The sequence below is a fragment of the Perognathus longimembris genome, chromosome 10 (assembly GCF_023159225.1).
Source record: "Perognathus longimembris pacificus isolate PPM17 chromosome 10, ASM2315922v1, whole genome shotgun sequence".
NCBI lineage: Eukaryota > Metazoa > Chordata > Mammalia > Rodentia > Heteromyidae > Perognathus > Perognathus longimembris.
In genome coordinates, this window is record NC_063170.1 from 25633829 (window position 1) to 25652202 (window position 18374).

The 18374-nt window shown below is 50.3% G+C and overlaps 1 protein-coding gene across 4 annotated transcripts in view; it reads right to left on the reverse strand.

The window, feature by feature from the left end:
* Nod2 (nucleotide binding oligomerization domain containing 2) overlaps positions 1–17813 on the reverse strand; it is a 36987-nt gene extending 19174 nt beyond the window's left edge. For 3 of the 4 annotated variants that reach the window (XM_048355626.1, XM_048355627.1, XM_048355625.1), the window contains exons 1-4: positions 17789–17813; positions 11596–12062; positions 4237–4342; positions 234–2046 (exon numbers count right to left, since the gene is read on the reverse strand). In XM_048355626.1, the coding sequence (XP_048211583.1) occupies positions 234–2046; positions 4237–4342; positions 11596–12054 (2378 nt within the window). In that variant the 5' untranslated portion in view covers positions 12055–12062; positions 17789–17813. The remainder of the gene's footprint in view (positions 1–233; positions 2047–4236; positions 4343–11595; positions 12063–17788) is intronic. The other variant, XM_048355628.1, reaches the window with a different exon arrangement.
* Positions 17814–18374: the final 561 nt, after the last annotated feature.

The following is an 18374-nucleotide window of genomic DNA, read 5'->3' on the forward strand; positions in this document are numbered from 1 at the left end:
GAGTAGAGATCTGATAAGTTCATTCTGGAAAGTATAGCACCAAGCCCAGCACACAGGACAATCAAAGGATGCTTCAGTAGCTTTCACTATCTCATATGGAACTTAAGACCCAGAACAGGAAGGCAGTGGTTGGCCTGTGAAGCACAGAGCTGGAGTTTCCAGACTTCTGATCCCAACCGGCTTTGACAGTGGCCTTTCCCATACACCTGGGCAACTGTACCCACAACACTCACTAGAGAGCTTTGCAGATGCTGAGACAAGGTAACAGCTGTTCCACACCAATGTCTCCCACAGAATTATGGTCCAGCTGCAGGGCTATGGGTCGCTGGAGGTGCTGTAGCACAAAGGCCAGGGCCGCGCACTCAGCTGGACCCACATTGCAAAATGTCAGCTTGAGATGCCCGATGTCCAGCCCACGCACAGCCTCCCGTGCCAGCCGCTCCTCCTGCATCTCATATAGGCTCCTGATGAGCCAGACAAACCCAGGCATGGCATGCATGCTTTTGGCCTCACCAGGCACCGCTGGCGGAATGGAATGGAAATGCTTGCGGAGGCTTCGTGCCAGGCACCTGCGGGCACAGGCATGGCATCGGAGCAGGGCCTTCTCAGATGCCTGGCACTGGGCCAACAGGACCTGGTGCTCCTGGGACAGCAGGCCTGCAAGGAAGGCTGCTGTGATGTGCAGGTTGTGAGGCTCGGCCTTCTTCAGCAGAGCCAACTCGCTGTCCTCCTTGAGCCTGGAGCTCTGGACACACAGCCTGAGCAGCACCCTGGCTGGTGGTGAGCTGCCTGGCTGGTGGCAACTGAAGAGATGTTTGAGTAAAGCTGCTGATGTGTCAGCACTAAGCACCAAATAGAAGGCTGCAAAGAAACACTGGAAAGTAATGTGCAGGAATTCCAGGGGTGCCACACTCCCTGGCACACTTTGGGCATGCACCAGGAAGCCAAGAGAAATGTCTTCAGAGTCGACCTGTGCTGCCTGGAGCTGCTGGGCTGAGAACACATAGCGGCACGTGGCTAGCCCCCAGAGAGCCAGGCGGCCCAGGTGCATCAGGGTGGGGAGCCTGCTTCGGAGGAGGGCTGGGCCCAGGCCACAGGAGGCAGAATCTGGCAGGGAGGCATGCAGCACGAAATGCTGCAGGATCAAAAGGTACATGTCTGTGGTGGTCGTTGGGGAGCCCCCTTTGTGCAGCAGCAGCTCCTGGTGGCACTTGGACACCATCCAGGAGAAGACAGGGAGGTGGCACAGGCCATGCAGGGCTGAGGTAGATTGTAGCAGCTGGATGAGGCGGTCCGCCATGCCAGGTTCACGGTGACATTTCCTCAGGTACAGCTTGATGGCCTCTTCTGAGAAGCCCCTAAGCTGGTACTCATTGTACACAAACTTCCGGAGCAGGGCTGACACTGCATCTGGACGGCTGGTCAGGACCTTGTGGGCATTCTTCAGCAGATTGCCCTGCAGAAGGTTGAAAAGCAGAGTCTGAACTGATGCCGGCTCCTGGGGAGAGCAGTGACATTCTTGGTCTGTGAATCTGAACTTGAACTCATCAAAACCATCAAAGGTCAACAGGACACGGTGAGGGTGGTCAAGCAGAAACTGGAAGATATCCTGCTGGCCAGCATCAGGCCAACAGCAGTGTTCAAAGAGTAGTGTTCTTAAGGACAGCGGTTTGGCTATGCACTGCAGCTGCCGGCAGCTGAATGGGAAAACAAAGAGAAATTCCTGGAAGTCTCGCCCCATAGCCCAGAGCAGGTGCAGCCGCTGCAAGAGCGTGCTCTTGCCGCTGCCTGCCTCACCCACCACTAGCACAGTGTCGGCATCTTTATTGAGGTAGCTGTGGGTGCTGAAGAGCTCCTCCAGGCCTAGGGTGGCGGGGCTGTTCTGTGATGGTCCGATCATGCCCACCTCTGTCCTGACCTCCAGGAGATTCTCTGTGTAGACATCCTCCAGGCAAAGATTCTCTGCCCCATCGTAAGTGCTGAGAAAGCGAGACTGAGCAGACACCGTGGTCCTCAACTTGGATATGTACTTTTGACATTCAGAAGCTGCAAGACAGAAGAGCTGAATGAATGGGGAATGGGGACGAGATGGAACCTGGGCAAGCAGGGAGACTGTCTGGGGAAATGCTGAGCTACTGCTGGGCAGAGAAGAGCCTGCGGCCCTCGGGCCCTGGCTCCTTCACTCATGCACTTTGAGGACACACACAGAACATTCTGAAGCCTTCATTTCATCCCCCTTGTTAGAGGAAAAGAAGTAGTCAAAGCCACATACCGGTGACTCACACCTAGAACCCTAGCTACTCATGAGACTGAGATGTGAGGACTACAGTTCAAAACCAGCCCAGGCAGGAAAGTCCATGAGAGTCTATCTATCTCCAATTAACCAGCCTTGAGTGAAAAAGGTAAGAGACAACTCAGGCCCTGAGTTAGAGCACCAGTACTGGTGTGTGTGCCCCCATGCATGTGTGTGTGTGTGCATGCACACACAACTTGGACAAGACTCTCTGGTTCTGCCTTCCTGTCCTCATCTACACACACACACACACACACACACACACACACACACACACACACACACACACACACACACACACACACCAGCATGCAAAGCGGCCGCTTGCCTTTATTATCCCCATACCAGTGTGTGGCAACCAGTTCCTGCAAGTTTCAGTTCTCCTTTTGAGAAAACAGGGAAGTGCCGACCCAGAGGCCCAGACTGGGCCTTCAATATGGTGGTTGAGCCCATTTGCTCTCAACTCAGAGGCCAGCAGGGACTTTCCACACAGAGAGCTCTCCGTTTACTGCAGCACAGGAAGAACCATGCAAAACAGGTATCCTACAGCCATGTCTTTTCTTTCTTTTACGGGACAGAGTTGTGTTGTGTTATCCTCCAAGCAATCCTCCAAGTGGCTGAGGCTACAGGCATGTGTCACCCTACCCAAGGTAAGATGCCTCTCTTGCTCCCAGAACTGGTGCTGTTTCTCTCTCTCTCTCTCTCTTTCTCTCTCTCTCTCTCTCTCTCTCTCTCTCTCCTCTTTCTTCTCTCTCTCCCCCTCCTCCCTCCCCTCCCCCTCTCCCTCACCGCCCCCTTTCCCCCCCACCTGCTGGATATCCAGTGCAATAAGACACACATTTTCCTTTTCAATACTCTGACTTCTAGTACAGGTCTTCAGCCATTACCAATAATATTAGTAGCCTAAAAATTTTTCATTTTAAAGAAAAACATATGTTAGTGTCACTTTTAGAAGTATATTTTGTCCCATGGCATGCTGTTGCAATGTCTCTGCAGCTATCTGTGCTTAATGGTGTCATCAGCAAACGTTCACCAAGGAGTGTGTCAGGCACTGTGCATTGATACCTATATCCTGTTCTTGGATAAGATTGCTCACATTTGAGTGCCACACCCTGGGCCCCAGCCATCCAGCTCACAGGCTAGTTTGATGTTCAAAGGGCAGGGGCTAGGGCAAATCCAACACTGCATCAGGCCAATACTTAAGGGGCTCCAGCACCTAAGAGCTTCCCCTTCAGTGATGTGCTAACAAGACTCAAAAGAGTACCAAGTTTGCATCTGGTCTTAGCAACTGCCAATTTCCTCTTCTAAGAAGACAGAAAGTATAGGCGGGGACTGGCAGGCCTATCTTCCTAGACCTCATCACTCAACCTGTCTGTCCAGTTTCCATGTCTATAGGTGGAAATCACCCCTACTTCTCAGGGTTCTCACACAGGGCTGAGAATGCCATAAAGCACCCAGCAGGACAGAATGCCAGCTGTGCCCCAGTTCTGCTAGCCAAGCCTCACAGGCTCTTCAATTGGGCTAGTGGCCAGGGACAGACAGTCTACTTGGTTCATGAGTTTCTGATCATGAGTTGCTTAATTTTAGAGATCAAGAGATTCCAACCCTGACTTGGTGTATCTGTATCTTTTGAGCACAGCTGATGTGAACTGAATAGTAAGGAGCACTGATGGTGAGTCTCCTCCCGTGGGGACTTCAGGGATCAGCAGGCCATGCAGAGTAGGGAGAGGAAAAGCCAACATGAATGATTCCATCCCCATGGTCCACACAGCAGCCTACTGAGCCAGGTGGCTGTGCTAGCCTTACCAGGAGGACACGGAGTCTCAGGAAAGTTTGTGTAGCAATCTATGGAAATCTGTGTTGCTCTGTGCTTTGCTCTTTAATTACAAATCTGTGTGGATTTCCTTTCCCTTTTTGATTAACAGAGAGGAACACATACATACCCTCAAAAGGCAGGGACCATGGGATTGGCAACTCCCAAACATGTTCCAGAAGGAAGGCAGCCAAGCCATTGGCCTTCACTGTGGCAAGATCTAGTAGCCTTCTTGCCTATGGGAAAAGCAAAGGCCATTGTTCATTCAGAAAGGCTGGTGGTGTGGTACAGGTGGCCTTCCCACAAGCATCAGCTGAGCCTCCCTCAATCTGAAAAGCCAAAATCTAAAACCATGCATTCCATACACATAAAATTCCAGGCCATGGAACCTATGTTTCATGCACAGAATTATTTGAAATCTAGCATAAAATTACCTTCAGTCTGCTTGCATAAGGTGTATAGGAAACACAAATGAAAACTTAAGATGTTTATTATACATATCCAAACTTTGAAGGAAAAAATCTGAAACACTTGTGGCCCAAGCATTTAGCATAACAGACATTTAATCTCTACTGCAATACCTTACATCTCTCTTCTATCACAATAAAAAGCCAGAAAACCAAGCAGCCAAACCTGAGTTTAAAGTAGTTGATAGAGTATTGGATACTGAAGTGAGCACACTTCTAACCTGAACTCTCTCATAACACACCAAAGAATGGGTAAAAAGTAGGACGAAGGCTGGGTGCTGGTGGCTCACACCTATAATCTTAGCTATTCAGAGGCTGAGATCTGAGGATGAAGGTTCAGTGACAGTGCAGGAAGGCAAGTCTAAGAGACTCTTTTCTCCAATTAACTATCAAAAAGGCAGAAATGGACTGCGTGGTTCAAGTGGTAGAGTGCCAGCCTTGAGCAAAAAAGCTAAAGGACAGCATCCAGGCCCTGAGTTCAAGCCCCAGTACACACACACACACACACACACACACACACACACAATGGGCTTAATCCTATATTCTATTTAACCAAAGATATCCAAAATATTGCTATTTTGACATGGACAAAAATCCCCCTCTGTGACACTGGGCCCAGGTTCCACTTCTGATGTCAACTCCTCTTCCCCTCACTCACCCCACTCAGAGCAGCTTTCTGTTCCTCCATAGAGCATGCTCTTCTCTACCTCCGTGCCTTTGCACAGGCTGCCCTGCCCCCACTTGGCTCTTCTCCTTCGGGTCTTTGCTTAACTCTGTCTTCTGGATGAAACAACTCTCACTATTCTATTTAAAATTGAGGTCACTTCACTGGGTACCAGTGGCTCGTGCCTATAATCCCAGCTACTCAGGAGGCCAAGATCCAGAGAGCTGCCATTGGAAGACAGCCCAGGCAGAAAAGTTCACAAGACTACACCTACAAAAAAATAACCCAGCAAAAGTCTAGATTGGAGGCATGGCTCAAGTAGTAGAGCATGAGCTGAACAAAGAATGACATCAAAATTTGGAAGGAAAATAGTGACTAACTCAGGATTTTACACCAGTTTTAAACATGCTCTGAAATTTAACTATGGCCAGGCACTGGTGTTGCATGCCTGTAATCTCAGCTACTCAGGAAACTTAGAAGGATCTCAGAATCCTACGGAGGCTGATCTGAGAATCATGGTTCAAAGCCAGCCCAGGCAGAAAAGTTCATGAGATTTATATCTTCAATTAACCAGCAAAAATCTGGAAGTGGAGCTGTCTGTCACTCAAGTGACCAAGCACAAGCCATAAGTGAAAATGTTAAGAAAGCATGTAAGCTCACAGCAACAAGAAGAGAGAGAGAAAGAGGAAGGGAGGAAAGGAGGGAGGGACCGAGTCAAGGAGGAAGGTAGGAGTCAGACAGAGAGAAAGAGCAAAAGAAGGAAATTTCACCTCTCATATTCAGTCTAAAGAACTAAGTAGAGGAAATCTGATAGAAGAAATGGAGTGAACCAGGGCAGAGGAAGACTACAAAGGCAAATATCAGGATGGTGGCTGATGCTAGATAGCCACTTGACTGCCAGGCTGGGGCAGAGTCTGGAGGGAGAAAATGAGACAAATGAGCACCAAAATGGCCAGGTAAGCCTGGCCCTAATCCTTTTCCACGTTGACTTCACTTCACCATGGACTAACAACCATTCATTCTTCATCCCATGCATTTCAGCCCATGACTCTTATCCTTCCTCTGTCCTGGGAGCTAGGGCCCTTTTTTGTTGTCTTTCTACAGAGTGTACAGAGCAGCCCACTTCCTTAGACAGCATTCCCACCGGACACCCAGCACCCGCCTCGCACCAGCCTTTTCGGGTCCTCCAGCCATGATGAACTCTACATTTCCCCAAACTTATCTACATCCTTGGCCACCTCCCCAAGCCCTGTGGAACTTCCCTGAACAGGGAGCCTAGAAAGGATAGTATTTCTCTTTCCTTACATACATACATTTGGCTTGCTGCCCTTTTTTATCCAAAAGGAAACAATTCGCTGTTTGGGAATTGATTGTAAAAGGTATGAAAACCAACAAACAAAAGCAAATGAGTGATGAGCTCAAGTTGGATCAGTGCAGCAACTGAAAGAGGCCTGGGCATTCAATGTCTACACCTTGTTTATCCTGCACAAATCAAGTGAATCCTCTGTAGGCCTGGTACATTTCCTTGCTTTAAAATGTTAAGCCAGGCACTGGGGGCTCACACCTGTCATCTTAACTACTCAGGAGGCTGAGATCTGAGGACAGCAATACAAAGCCAGTGATGGCAGGCAAATCCAAGAGAGTTGTATCTCTAATTGGTAGAGTGCTAGCGTTGAGCAAAATAACTTAGGGACAGTGCCCAGACCCTGAGAGGAAGCCCCAGTATCAGCACAAACACATATATACACACACATTTTCAAGTTAAACCTAGCACCAGTGGCTCATACCAATAATCCTAGCTACTCAGGAGGCTGAGCTCTGAGGAGAGAGATTCAGAGCCAGCCTAGGCCGGAAAGTCCCTGAGACTCTTACCTCTAATTAACCACCAAAAATCCAGAAGTGGAGGTGTGGCTCTCAAGTGGTACAGCACCAGCCTTGATAAAACTCAGGGACAGCCCCCAGGCCCTGAGTTCAAGCCTCAGTACCAGCTCAGGTGTGTGTGTGCATGCACACACCCACACACACACACCCTCACTGTGATGGGCGCAAGCATCTCAGAGCACACCCTGACACCTCAGCCCTAGCAGTGGTGGCAGCTGGCTGAGCCTCGCACACAGCTGCTATTACAGCTGGTGAAACTAGCCTATGTTTCCTAACAACTGTTAACAGAGCAAAGCCACGTGACACTCTTGGATTTGACAACAGAGAGAAGTGCACATGCTGCCGAGAAATGCAGACCTGCATTCAGATCTTTTCTAGCCCTTAAGGGTACACTGTTCACAAATAGTGTGGGCACACTACATTGTTGGAAAGATGTGACGTAGCTTAAATTAAACAATACAGGAAGGGCTGAGTACGGTGCCTCCACCCAGAGGCACTTGAGCAGTGAACAGCAGCCACAGCCTTTCTAGGGGTTTGAGTGTTTAACCTGCATTTGTTCCATTCCACCACTCTTTTCAGTCCCCCGGCCTGCAGTCAATGACAGTCACCTTCATATAGAAAATAGAAAGGCTGACTTGAGGGACAATGCCACAAGTTCCCTTTATACTTTATCAGAAAGGCAGCCACTGAGGAGAAACCACCAAATCAGAGACCACAGAATGCCAAAGCTTGAAGAAGGCTGAGAGAAAGTTGGGTTGTAAAAAAAGCTTAAACCTCAAGCAATATAGTGGCTTTGTCATCTACACTAAGAGTCCACTGTTCCTTCCACTCATTCAGCTCAGCCCCAACCTTCAAAGTTGGCTTTTGCTGAGTTCTTTCTTAGCTCATTAAAATCTAGCTTCTCTTTCCTAACCTAAAAATTTTAGGCTATAAATTTCCCTCTGTGTTGTTTTAACTTCTCCTTCTTCTTCTTTTATTTATTTATTTATTTTTTGCCAGTCCTGGGGCTTGGACTCGGGGCCTGAGCATTGTCCCTGGCTTCTTTTTGCTCAAGGCTAGCACTCTGCCACTTGAGCCACAGCGCCACTTCTGGCCATTTTCTGTATATGTGGTGCTGGGGAATTGAACCCAGGGCCTCATGTATATGAGGCAAGCACTCTTGCCATTAGGCCATATTCCCAGCCCTAACTTCTTCTTACAGATTTTGATCAAGTAATGTTTTCTTTTGGGGTTTGGTTCTGAATATTTCCTGGTATCCATTGTGATTTTTTTCTTTTGCCAATGAATTGTCTCATTTTCTTTTTCTCACCAATCCAGATACATGTTATATTCCTGCCATATCCTCTGGGCCCTATGGGTCTCATCCACCTTCTCCAAACACGCGAGACCATCCAGTCAGAATACACTGAGAACACTCAGCCAAAGATGACAAGACACAACAATACTACCTCTTGAGGGGGCTGATTCCTTTCTTACCACAGACACACCAAGGAGCAGGGCACATCTCTGGATCACCCCCGTCCTAGCTACCCAGGAAGATACCTGGAAGACTGAAGCTTCAAGCCATCCCCAGCAGGAGGATCCAAAAGACCCCATCTCCAAAGAACCAGCAAAAATGCCAGACTGGAGGTGTGGCTCAACAGCTAGAGCTCTACTCATGAGCAAGAAAGCCAAGTGAAAGGTTGAGACCCTGAGTTCAAGCCCTGGTACTAACACACACACACACACACACACACACACACAGAAAGACACACACACACACACACACACACACACACACACACATCAAGATAAGTACAATAAGTAATATGTCTTTTGAATCTCCTTGGAGTGAGCCAGATCCGAGGAACTGGTGATGGAGATATAATTGTGGGTTTCACAGACTGGGAGAAGATCTTTACCGGCCATTCAACGGACAAAGGCCTCATATCTAAAATATATGCAGAAGTAAAAAAAATTACCTTCCTCCAAAACAAAACCACAAAGAACCAATAGCCATCAAGTGGGCTAAAGACTTACAAAGATACTTCTCTGATGAGGAAATGAAAATGGCCAAGAGACATATGAAAAAGTGCTCTACATCACTGGCCATAAAAGAAATGCAAATCAAAACAACATTGAGATTCCATCTCACCCAGGTAAGAATGTCATATATCAAGAAAACTAACAATAACAACTGTTGGAGGGGATGTGGCCAAAAAGGAACCCTACTTCATTGTTGGTGGGAATGTAAACTGGTTCAGCCACTCTGGCAAGCAGTATGGAGATTCCTCAGAAGGCTAAATATAGAGCTTCCCTATGACCCAGCAGCCCCACTTTTGGTTATGTATCCAAAAGAACACAAACAAAATCACAGTAAAGCCACCAGCACAACAATGTTTATCGCAACGCGATTTGTCATAGCGAGAATCTGGAACCAACCCAGATGCCCCTCAGTAGACGAATGGATCAGGAAAATGTGGTACATATACACAATGGAATATTATGCCTCTATCAGAAAGAATGACATTGCCCCATTCGTAAGGAAATGGAAGGACTTGGAAAAAATTATACTAAGTGAAGTGAGCCAGACCCAAAGAAACATGGACTCTATGGTCTCCCTTATTGGGAATAATTAGTACAGGTTTAGGCAAGTCACAGCAGAGGATCACAAGAGCCCAACAGCTATACCCTTATGAACACATAAGATGATGCTAAGTGAAATGAACTCCATGTTATGGAAACTATTGTTATATCATAGTTGTAACTACTTTCAACGTCCCATGTGTATCTGTAGCTTCTATTATTGATGATGTTCTTGTATCACCTTCCTGTGGTTGTACCTACACTATCTCTGTAATCTTATCTGAGTATATTGGAAACCATGTATACTGGTATTAGAACTAGGAAATTGAAAGGGAATACCAAAATTGAGAGACACAGGGTAAAAAAAGACAAACAACTACAAAAGCAATACTTGCAAAACTGTTTGGTCTAAGTGAACTCAACACCTCATGGGGGGAAAGGGAAAGGGGGAAGAGAGAGGGGGCTATGAGGGACGAGGTAACAAACAATACATGTATCCAATGCCTAATGTATGAAACTGTAACCTCTCTGTACATCAGTTTGATATAAAAATTTGAAAAAAAAATTGTGGGTTTCATATGCACTGCCGGGAGGTTTACTTAGACTTACTTGAACATCACTCACATATATATATATATATACATATATGTGAATTATACACATACATATGTATTTTAAGACACAAAAATAAAAACTAGACCATTCCCCAACTCAGCCCATCCTACCCTTCCAATATCACCATAATTCATTTGATAATCTTCATTTATTGTATCAATAAGTATTTACTGAGTACACATCATAGGCAGAGCACTTTGAGCACACCTAATAGACTTTGGGGGCATGAATGAATGAATAAGTGAATGAAGAGTGAATGAGCCAAGGCTGCGGGGGCAACACCAGGCCTATCCATCTGATGACTTCTCTGCTTCTGCATTTCCCAATCTACAAAGTGGAACACAGTGACTGTTTCCATCTGCCTAAGAAGCACTGTGCAAAGGAAAATAAAATGGAATTTCAAACATACCCAACAGACACTTTTCCACTCCTGTGGTCTCTGTGGAACCATTGCATTTTCAAGTGTGGGCTTATTCCAACTCTGAATAACTCATCTAATAAACTTTTATATCAGAACCAACCCCTAGGTATTCATTTCAACTATATTTGAATTCAGTGTGCTATATATTTCAGTACAGATTTAATATAATGAAATGCTATACTCTGTTGAGCTGTTTATTTAAAACATAACCATCAGCCAGGTGCCTGTGGCTCATGCCTGTAATCCTAACTGCTCAGGAGGCTTAAGCTCTGGAGGACTGTGGTTCAAAGCCAGACCAGGCAGACAAATCATAGAGATTCTTATCTCCAACTAGCCAGCAAAAAGCCAGAAGCAGAGCTGTGGTTTAGGTGGTAGAGCACCATTCTTAAACAAATGAGGATAGTGAGAATAAGTACCCAAATAAAATAAAACACCACCATCTTATTTGTACAATCAAAATGTACAAAGAGAGAACATTGCTCACTCCATGCAGAAATGACAGCCACCAGGGGTGATGTTCCCAGGGAGTTCCCTCCCAAACCTCTCAGGATACACCCTGTGTGACTACTGCCAGGGTTTTGCAGGTGAGGAGACTGAGACGGGAGGGCCAGGATGGTGAAGCTCTATAGAGAAGGCTGAAGTCACACATCCGTCACTCTGGCTGCAGAGTCCCAGCCCTGGGCAGCCACACTCAGCCTCTATCCCACACAGGTCCAATACACCAGGAACCCAAAACAACCCTGGCCTCTCTGACTGATGGTTTCTAGGGAACCCTGCACAGATCAGGAAGCCCCTGTGGGACTTCCCCAGACCACAGTCTTAGTGACTAAGCACCCATTTCCTGGGAATTCTGCTGACCGAACTGGAGGGTCTTACCCTCTGGGATGACGTAAAGATTGGCAGCCTGATTTCATCACACTCGTACTGGCTGAGGAAACCCCGTTCCTGTGCCAGGTCCAGCACCGCTTCCACGTGGCCATAGAGTTTCCTGACCACGGCTGGCCGGTGACTCTGCAGGTCTTGGGTTGGCTGTCTTGAATGGGGGTTCCAGCAGGCATGTACCTTGGGGCTGTGGCTGCTGGCCTGTGCCTCCTGGATAGCAGTGATGAGCTTCTCACAGGCCCAAGCACCCTTGCTCCAGATCATGTCCAGCAGGCACCTGGCTGAGTGGGAGAGAGGTTGGCCCAAGAGGCGGAGACCTTCATAATCCTCCCAGGAGAGCACTTCCCAGGACAACAGCCAGTCCAGGATGCACTCAAAGCCCTCCAGGGACCCTGAGACCAACAGCGCCACCAGCTGGCTTCTCTGTGCTTGGAACTCTTCCCGGGAGCACATATCACAACCTGAAAGAGAAATCACATCATTGATGTCTACTCAAGCCTATCCAGCCCAAGCTGCCAAGTGTGCAGACACATAAACTTAGGCCTAGAGAAGGACAGGAACTGCCTCAAGATCTTTCCCTCAGGGTTTGAAGCGACCAAATGTTATATCAAGTCCCCTGGGTCTCTGCTTTAACAAGTTTGGCCAGGTGCTGGTGGCTTATACCTATAAAGCTAGCTGCTCAGAAGACTGAGATCTGATGATCATGGTTCAATGCTAGCCCAAGCAGAAAAGTGTATTAAGTGCTTTTTTGTTTTATGTGTGTCAAGTCCTAGGGCTTGAACTCAGGGCCTGGGTGCTGTCCCTGAGCTTTGTTGTTCAAGACTAGTGCTTTAACACTTGAGCCTCAGCTCTGCTTCTGGCTTTTGTGGTAGTTGGAGATCAAAGTCTCACAGACTTTCCTGCCCAGGCTGGCCTTGAACCTTGATCCTCTGATTTCAGCCTCCTGAGAAGCTAGGATTAAAGGCATGAGCCACCAGCATCCAGTGCCACGAGACTTCTGGCAAAAAGCCAGAAGTCGAGGCATGACTCAAATAGTAGGGTACCACACTTGAGTGAAAAGGCCACGCAAGAGTGCCCAGGCCCTGATTACAAACCACAGTACTGCTACAAAGAGAAGAAAGAAGGAAGGAAGGAAGGGGAGGAGGAGGAAAAGGAAGAGGAGGAGGTTTGGAAAAGCGAGGGCCAACAGGAGGCACAAGAGCTACCAAGGACTCCAGCCCAGCCATTCATTCTCCACAGCAGTGTGGTGGCTCTGTCCCACTCAGTTTCAGTAATGGCTGATAGCCATGAAGCCCCGGTGACCTGCCAGGCATAGTCCCAGGGGCTTTCCTATGTGAAGTCACTTACCTTCCAGACTCTGAGATGTGGGTGCTATGACTGGCCCCATTGTACAGAAGAAGAAACTTGAGGCCCATGGGAAGGTACTTGTACAGTTTGCCACATCCTGGGGTGGCAGAGCCGGAATCTGAGTACAAGCAATGTGACCCCAGGATGTCTTTAAGTGCCATTTGCCTGGGCTCCTTGTGGAGCGTGTGCCCTCATGTGCATGTGCCCAACAGGGAAGCTCTATTGCATAGAATCTTTCTTGCAGTAAAGACCCCACCCCAGAGGAGGTGGCAGATAATGGCACATACAATGCCATTTTAGAGTCTGCTGGCATTGTTCTGTCAGCACCCACCCACACCTGCCCTGAGGCCCTCACTTCCTCCCACACACAGCGTCCACCACAATGTCCACACCTTGCCACTGTCATCAGGGACAGGCTGTGGGCTCCACCCCAGACTCTAGATGCTGGGACATGACCAGGAGATGACCTCCCAGAGTTTCAGATCCTGGGAGGGTCCCCACGTACACAGGAAATCTCAGCAGGTCTGTTTGTGATTGTCACAGGGTCTGGGGACCAGGGCCTGTGCTGTGCCCAGAGCAAACTAAAGTAAAAAGGACTGGCACTGAGTCAGAAGATGGGCGATGGCTTCCTCTAATTCACCGGGGACATTCCCAGACATCCACAGCAGATGCCAAGTGACCTGGAGCATTCATCTTTTCTGTGGGATGTCTTTGTCTTTCTCCATGGAGCAGCCCGAGTCCTCATCCTACCTTTGCCTACACAAGTCACACCCAAGATCCATGGAATGTTCCTGAATCCCAACCTACAAAGGGAGATCAGGGGCTGGAACACCCTGTGACCATCCTCAGACAGCCCAAGGGAACAAAAGGAGAAATCTACAAGTCAGAATGATACCAAGCAAGTTCTGGCCAGAGGGGGAAACTGGGGCAGCAAGGTGAACTCTGAAGCTGGCCCCAATGCAGAGGGCACTGGAGACTGGGTACTACAAGAATGCTCCCTGGCCCAGCAGCTTCTTCCCTGGTAGGGTGATGGGGAGAACAAGGGCAGCCTAAGCCCAAACCCCTAAGTCCTGGAGAAATAACCACCTACCCTCTGAAAATGCCCCAAAAGAGCCAGCCTGGGCCCCAGGCCTGATGAGCATGTGTGTACACAGCTAGGAAGTAAAGAAGGCTGGAGTGAGACAGAGGTGACCGTGCAGTGCCCCTTACCTACAGAATCCCAGGCAGGGGCATTTTCTGCTTCCTTCTCCTGGAAGAGGCTGGCCCACCTGCCCCAGAGAGCTGGGAAGCCACCAGGGCCTTCTACGGGGGAGTCTTCAATAGGGAGGCCAAAGCCCAGAGGCACTGGCCTGGCCATTCTGAATTTGTCACAGCTCTACCTTAGGGAAATCCCAAAAGGATGGGCCCAGAAGCCAGAGCTTGCCAGTTTGCCAACCGGCCAGAATGCAATAACTCCAAAGCCTAAGTCATCCAGGTGCAGACGCTGGCGACATGGCTCCTCCCCTTTGCTCCAAAATGTGCTCGTCCTCAAGGAGACACAAGCAGGGGTCTTTCCCACACATACCCAGGTGATGGCCAATGCTCCAGCCAGACACCTGGACACATACACACACACACACACACACACACACACACACACACACACACACACCCTAGCTGTTGACATGAGGATCCTGTGGGAACAGAGAGGGACAGGCCCAAGCCATGAGGCCTGGTGCTCTGTCCTCCCACCCAGTAGCTGGAAAGCCCCAGCCATACAAGATTTCTAGAAACTTCAGAACAAGCATTATCTGTCCTCATGGACCAAGTTGGCCAGCTTCCATCTCTTAGCATCACTTTATCTCATTTAAACACCTGAAAAGTAAGATCTGGCCTTCATGCTGTCTTCACTATTATCCTGCTTCATTTAAAATTAGGAGGGTGGGGGAAACCAAAAACAAATCAATGGTCTGTTATCACCTATTAGTAAAAAAAGAATCATCCCAAAAGGTAGCTCTTGGATGACCTTACTAGGCATTCTTCCCCTCTTCAGATTAAATACATTAGTCTAAGAGAGCGCTGGTGGCTCATATCTGTAATCCTAGGTAGTCAGAAGGCTGAGACTTGATGATCAGGGTTCAAAGCCAGCCTGAGCAGGAAAGTCCATGAGATCCTTATCTCCAATGAACCAACAAAAAGCCAGAAGTGGAGCTATGAGTCAAATGGTAGAGCACCAGCCTTGAGAGAAAAAAAAAATGCTCAGGGATAGTGCAAGACACACACACACACACACACACATACACACACACACATCCTTGTTTAGTTTCATTGCCTTTTCTTCTCTACTCCAATTTTTATGACTTTGGGGTCATTATTGTTCTCCCTGAAGTGAAGCCCAAGCAAAAACAGGGGTACCCTCTTGCTAAAGCAGATTTAGGGGGTGACCCCCAAGCCCTCTCCACAGCGCCATTCCCAGTCCACAGCTGGGCACTGACACCTCCTTGCTTCCGGTGATCAAGATGGTGGCCAGGCTGGCTTCCTGCAGCCCCTGGCCAGGGACTGGGCTCAGCACTGAGGTCTCAGCCCCAGCCCCTGTGGACTGCTGAGCTTCCTGGTCCTAGCCTGGGCTGGGCCTCTCAGGGCAATGGCTCCACCTGTCCTCCCTGGCTCTAAGCTGCCCGTGGGGAGACCGTTCCCCCAAGGGAAGGGCAAAGCCCTCTCTAGGCCCACCTTGTCAGCTCAGATCCCATTTCTCCCCTTGTCTGCTGTCCCATGGGTGTGGAGCCAAAGGCCTCCCCACTTTCCTTCCAACTGGGGTCCCAGACTGCTCAAAATCACCAGCACCTCTCTGAGCTCAATCCTCAGTTCTCCCCTGCTGACTCCATCAAAGACATTTGTTGTAACTCTTCTCCTTCCTTCTCTTCTTCCCCCATTCCCCCCCCCCCCCGAGCATTTCCCTCTCCTCAGCCAGAACACCCTTCTTCCATTCCTCCCCAATCTCATCCTGGGCTCCCTCTGTGCCTGCAGCCCCCAGACCTGGATGATCTCCCTCCTGTCCACCTCTTTTCTCCCCTCCTTTCCTCTTCCCTACTCTCTTTCCCCCTCTCCTGTCCCTTCCCATCTCCTCTCCTCTTCTCTCCCCTCCCATCCCTTCTCTTCTCCTCTTCTCTCTCCATCACTTATTCTCCTGAGTGAGCCTACCTAGCACGAAACCCCAGCTACACCATGACAATGCCCAAACTTCACTGCCAGCTCTGGCCCCACAGAAACATCTCCCCATTGTCTACTGGATGTCGCTGAACTGTGGTGACCATGGGGCATCTGAAAGCAAATGAGCGCAGAGCAGAACTCCTGATCTTCCCCCAAACTCCTCCAGCCAATGGCAGCCCCAAACTTCTAGGTGCTCTGGCCAAAACCCTCAGAGCCAATGACTCTCCCCAAGCCTTGTTGACATCCCAGATCCAAAAGCTTGGATGTTGCTCTCCCTCCACCCCTCTATGCCATGAAGCAAGTGCCACAGTCTCTCCCTAAAATGACAGCAGCAGCCCCTCTGGTCCTCTCTGCTGCCTTCTCCCTTTTGGGTCTGTTGTCAACCCCTCAGCTTGAAAAGCCTGCTCCACCCTCTTGTGGGAGACTCCTGAGGACTCCACTGCTGTGTTCTCTTGGCTCCCATATTACTGAGTGGAAACCAAATCCTGGACTGGGGGACCCTCCCTCCCCACACCCCCTTCTCCCCATCCAGTCTTCCCAATCCCCACCCACTCTTCACCATCCTGCTCTGCCACCCTGGCCTCATCTTTGTTGTGAGGACAAGCCGGGCCTGCCTGTCTCTCGCCCCAGCCACCATCCTGCTTCTGCCCCAGAGCCTTTGCATAGTCTCTTTGCTCCGTGAGCATTCTCTTGTTACCGCCCCCCCCCCAATAATCACATGACTTGCCCTCATCTTCTTAAGACTTCGCTCAGGTGCTGTCTGTGAGAGGCCTTCTTGAAGTCACTATATAATGGAAGCCCCCAGCCCCAGCACCCTGGGCCCTTCCCCTGCTTTATTCTCCTCCACCCAGAAGCCATGTATTCTTGCATGCCATTGCCAAGGGTTATTTTCTGGACTCTACGCCCACCCTGAGGGCAAGGAGCAAGTCTGACTTTTCGGATGCTCTCTCCTGAGTACCATCCAGGACCTAAAGATGACTTGAGAGAATGAAAGGGTGGGATTTCCTTCCCTAGCTCGGGGAGGCGGCTGGAGTGTGGAGAGGCAGAATCTTGGGGCACAGAGGAGCCCGTGAGCGGGAAGGCCACCATGGGGTCCGTGGGCAGTGGGGGGAGGGGGGGCACATGGACTGTGGTAGTTTGCTGTGTCACAGGCGAGGACCAGACGCCACTCCACCGACTTGCCAAGCCAAGGAGAGGGCCAGCAGGCCTCAGGACAGGCTTCTGGGCTGGCAGTGGGCCGGCGGGGATCGAACTTGAACCCGGCTCTCACGCCCCAGAGCAGCAGATGAGGCCGGAGACTCCCCAAGCCTTACAGGGCAGGTCATCCGGGCAGTCTCTCACCTACCGCGGGTGAAGATGGGGAAACTGAGGCTGGCAGAGAGGGAAAGCCCCGGGAGTGGGAGCGGCCCTCTCTGACGCCTGAAGACGAGTCTCCTTTCTCAGGGGCGAAGGCCTCGCGTCCCACAGGCCCGGCCACACCCTCCCGTACACCTCCGAGTCTGCCCTTGCCCTACCCCTCCCCACCCCCTTACAGGCACAGCCCGCCAGTGGCTCCCCAACCTCGGGACCAGGGAGACCAGGGAAGCTCCAGAGCCAGGTGATGAGTCCCAGGGGCCGAGCTCCCGCCGCACTCATGACCAGCGACACTCACCGTCCGGCCGGCGCCAGGATCCAGCGGTGCCCGAGCACTCTCAGTGGCTGCCTAGTTCCGGCAGCACTGCTTGTCCCACCCACCCCGACAGGAGGCCCCGCCCCTCCCCGGGCCGGGGCCCGCCCCTATCAGGAGGCCTCGCCCCGGCGGGAGGCCTCAAGAGGAGGCCACGCCTCCTCCCCAGGCCCGCCCCGGGGAGGCCCCGCCCCGGCCCGGCCCGGCCTGGGACCCGCCCCTGTCGGGAACCCCCGACAGGAGGCCCCGCCCCCTCCCTAGTCCCGCCCCGGGGGAGCCCCCACCCTGCTCTTGGTCCTCCCTCTGAGTGTAGTGTGGTAGGCCAGGTGATGGCCACATCCTTGCCGGCCTCTGCCCCCCACCTCCATCTTAACATCCTCCCTGCGGGCTCCTCCCACCTCACCTGGGAAGTGGACTGGGAGTCTGGGTCAGGAAAGAGGCCAGATTGCCTCCAGGACTGAGCGGCCTGGGCTGTGGGCTCGGGCTCTATGCATCCATCTGCTGTACTGGATCAATCAGGAGGGAAAGTGAACAACAGGAACAAGCCTCATCCTACCCTAACATGGGTGTG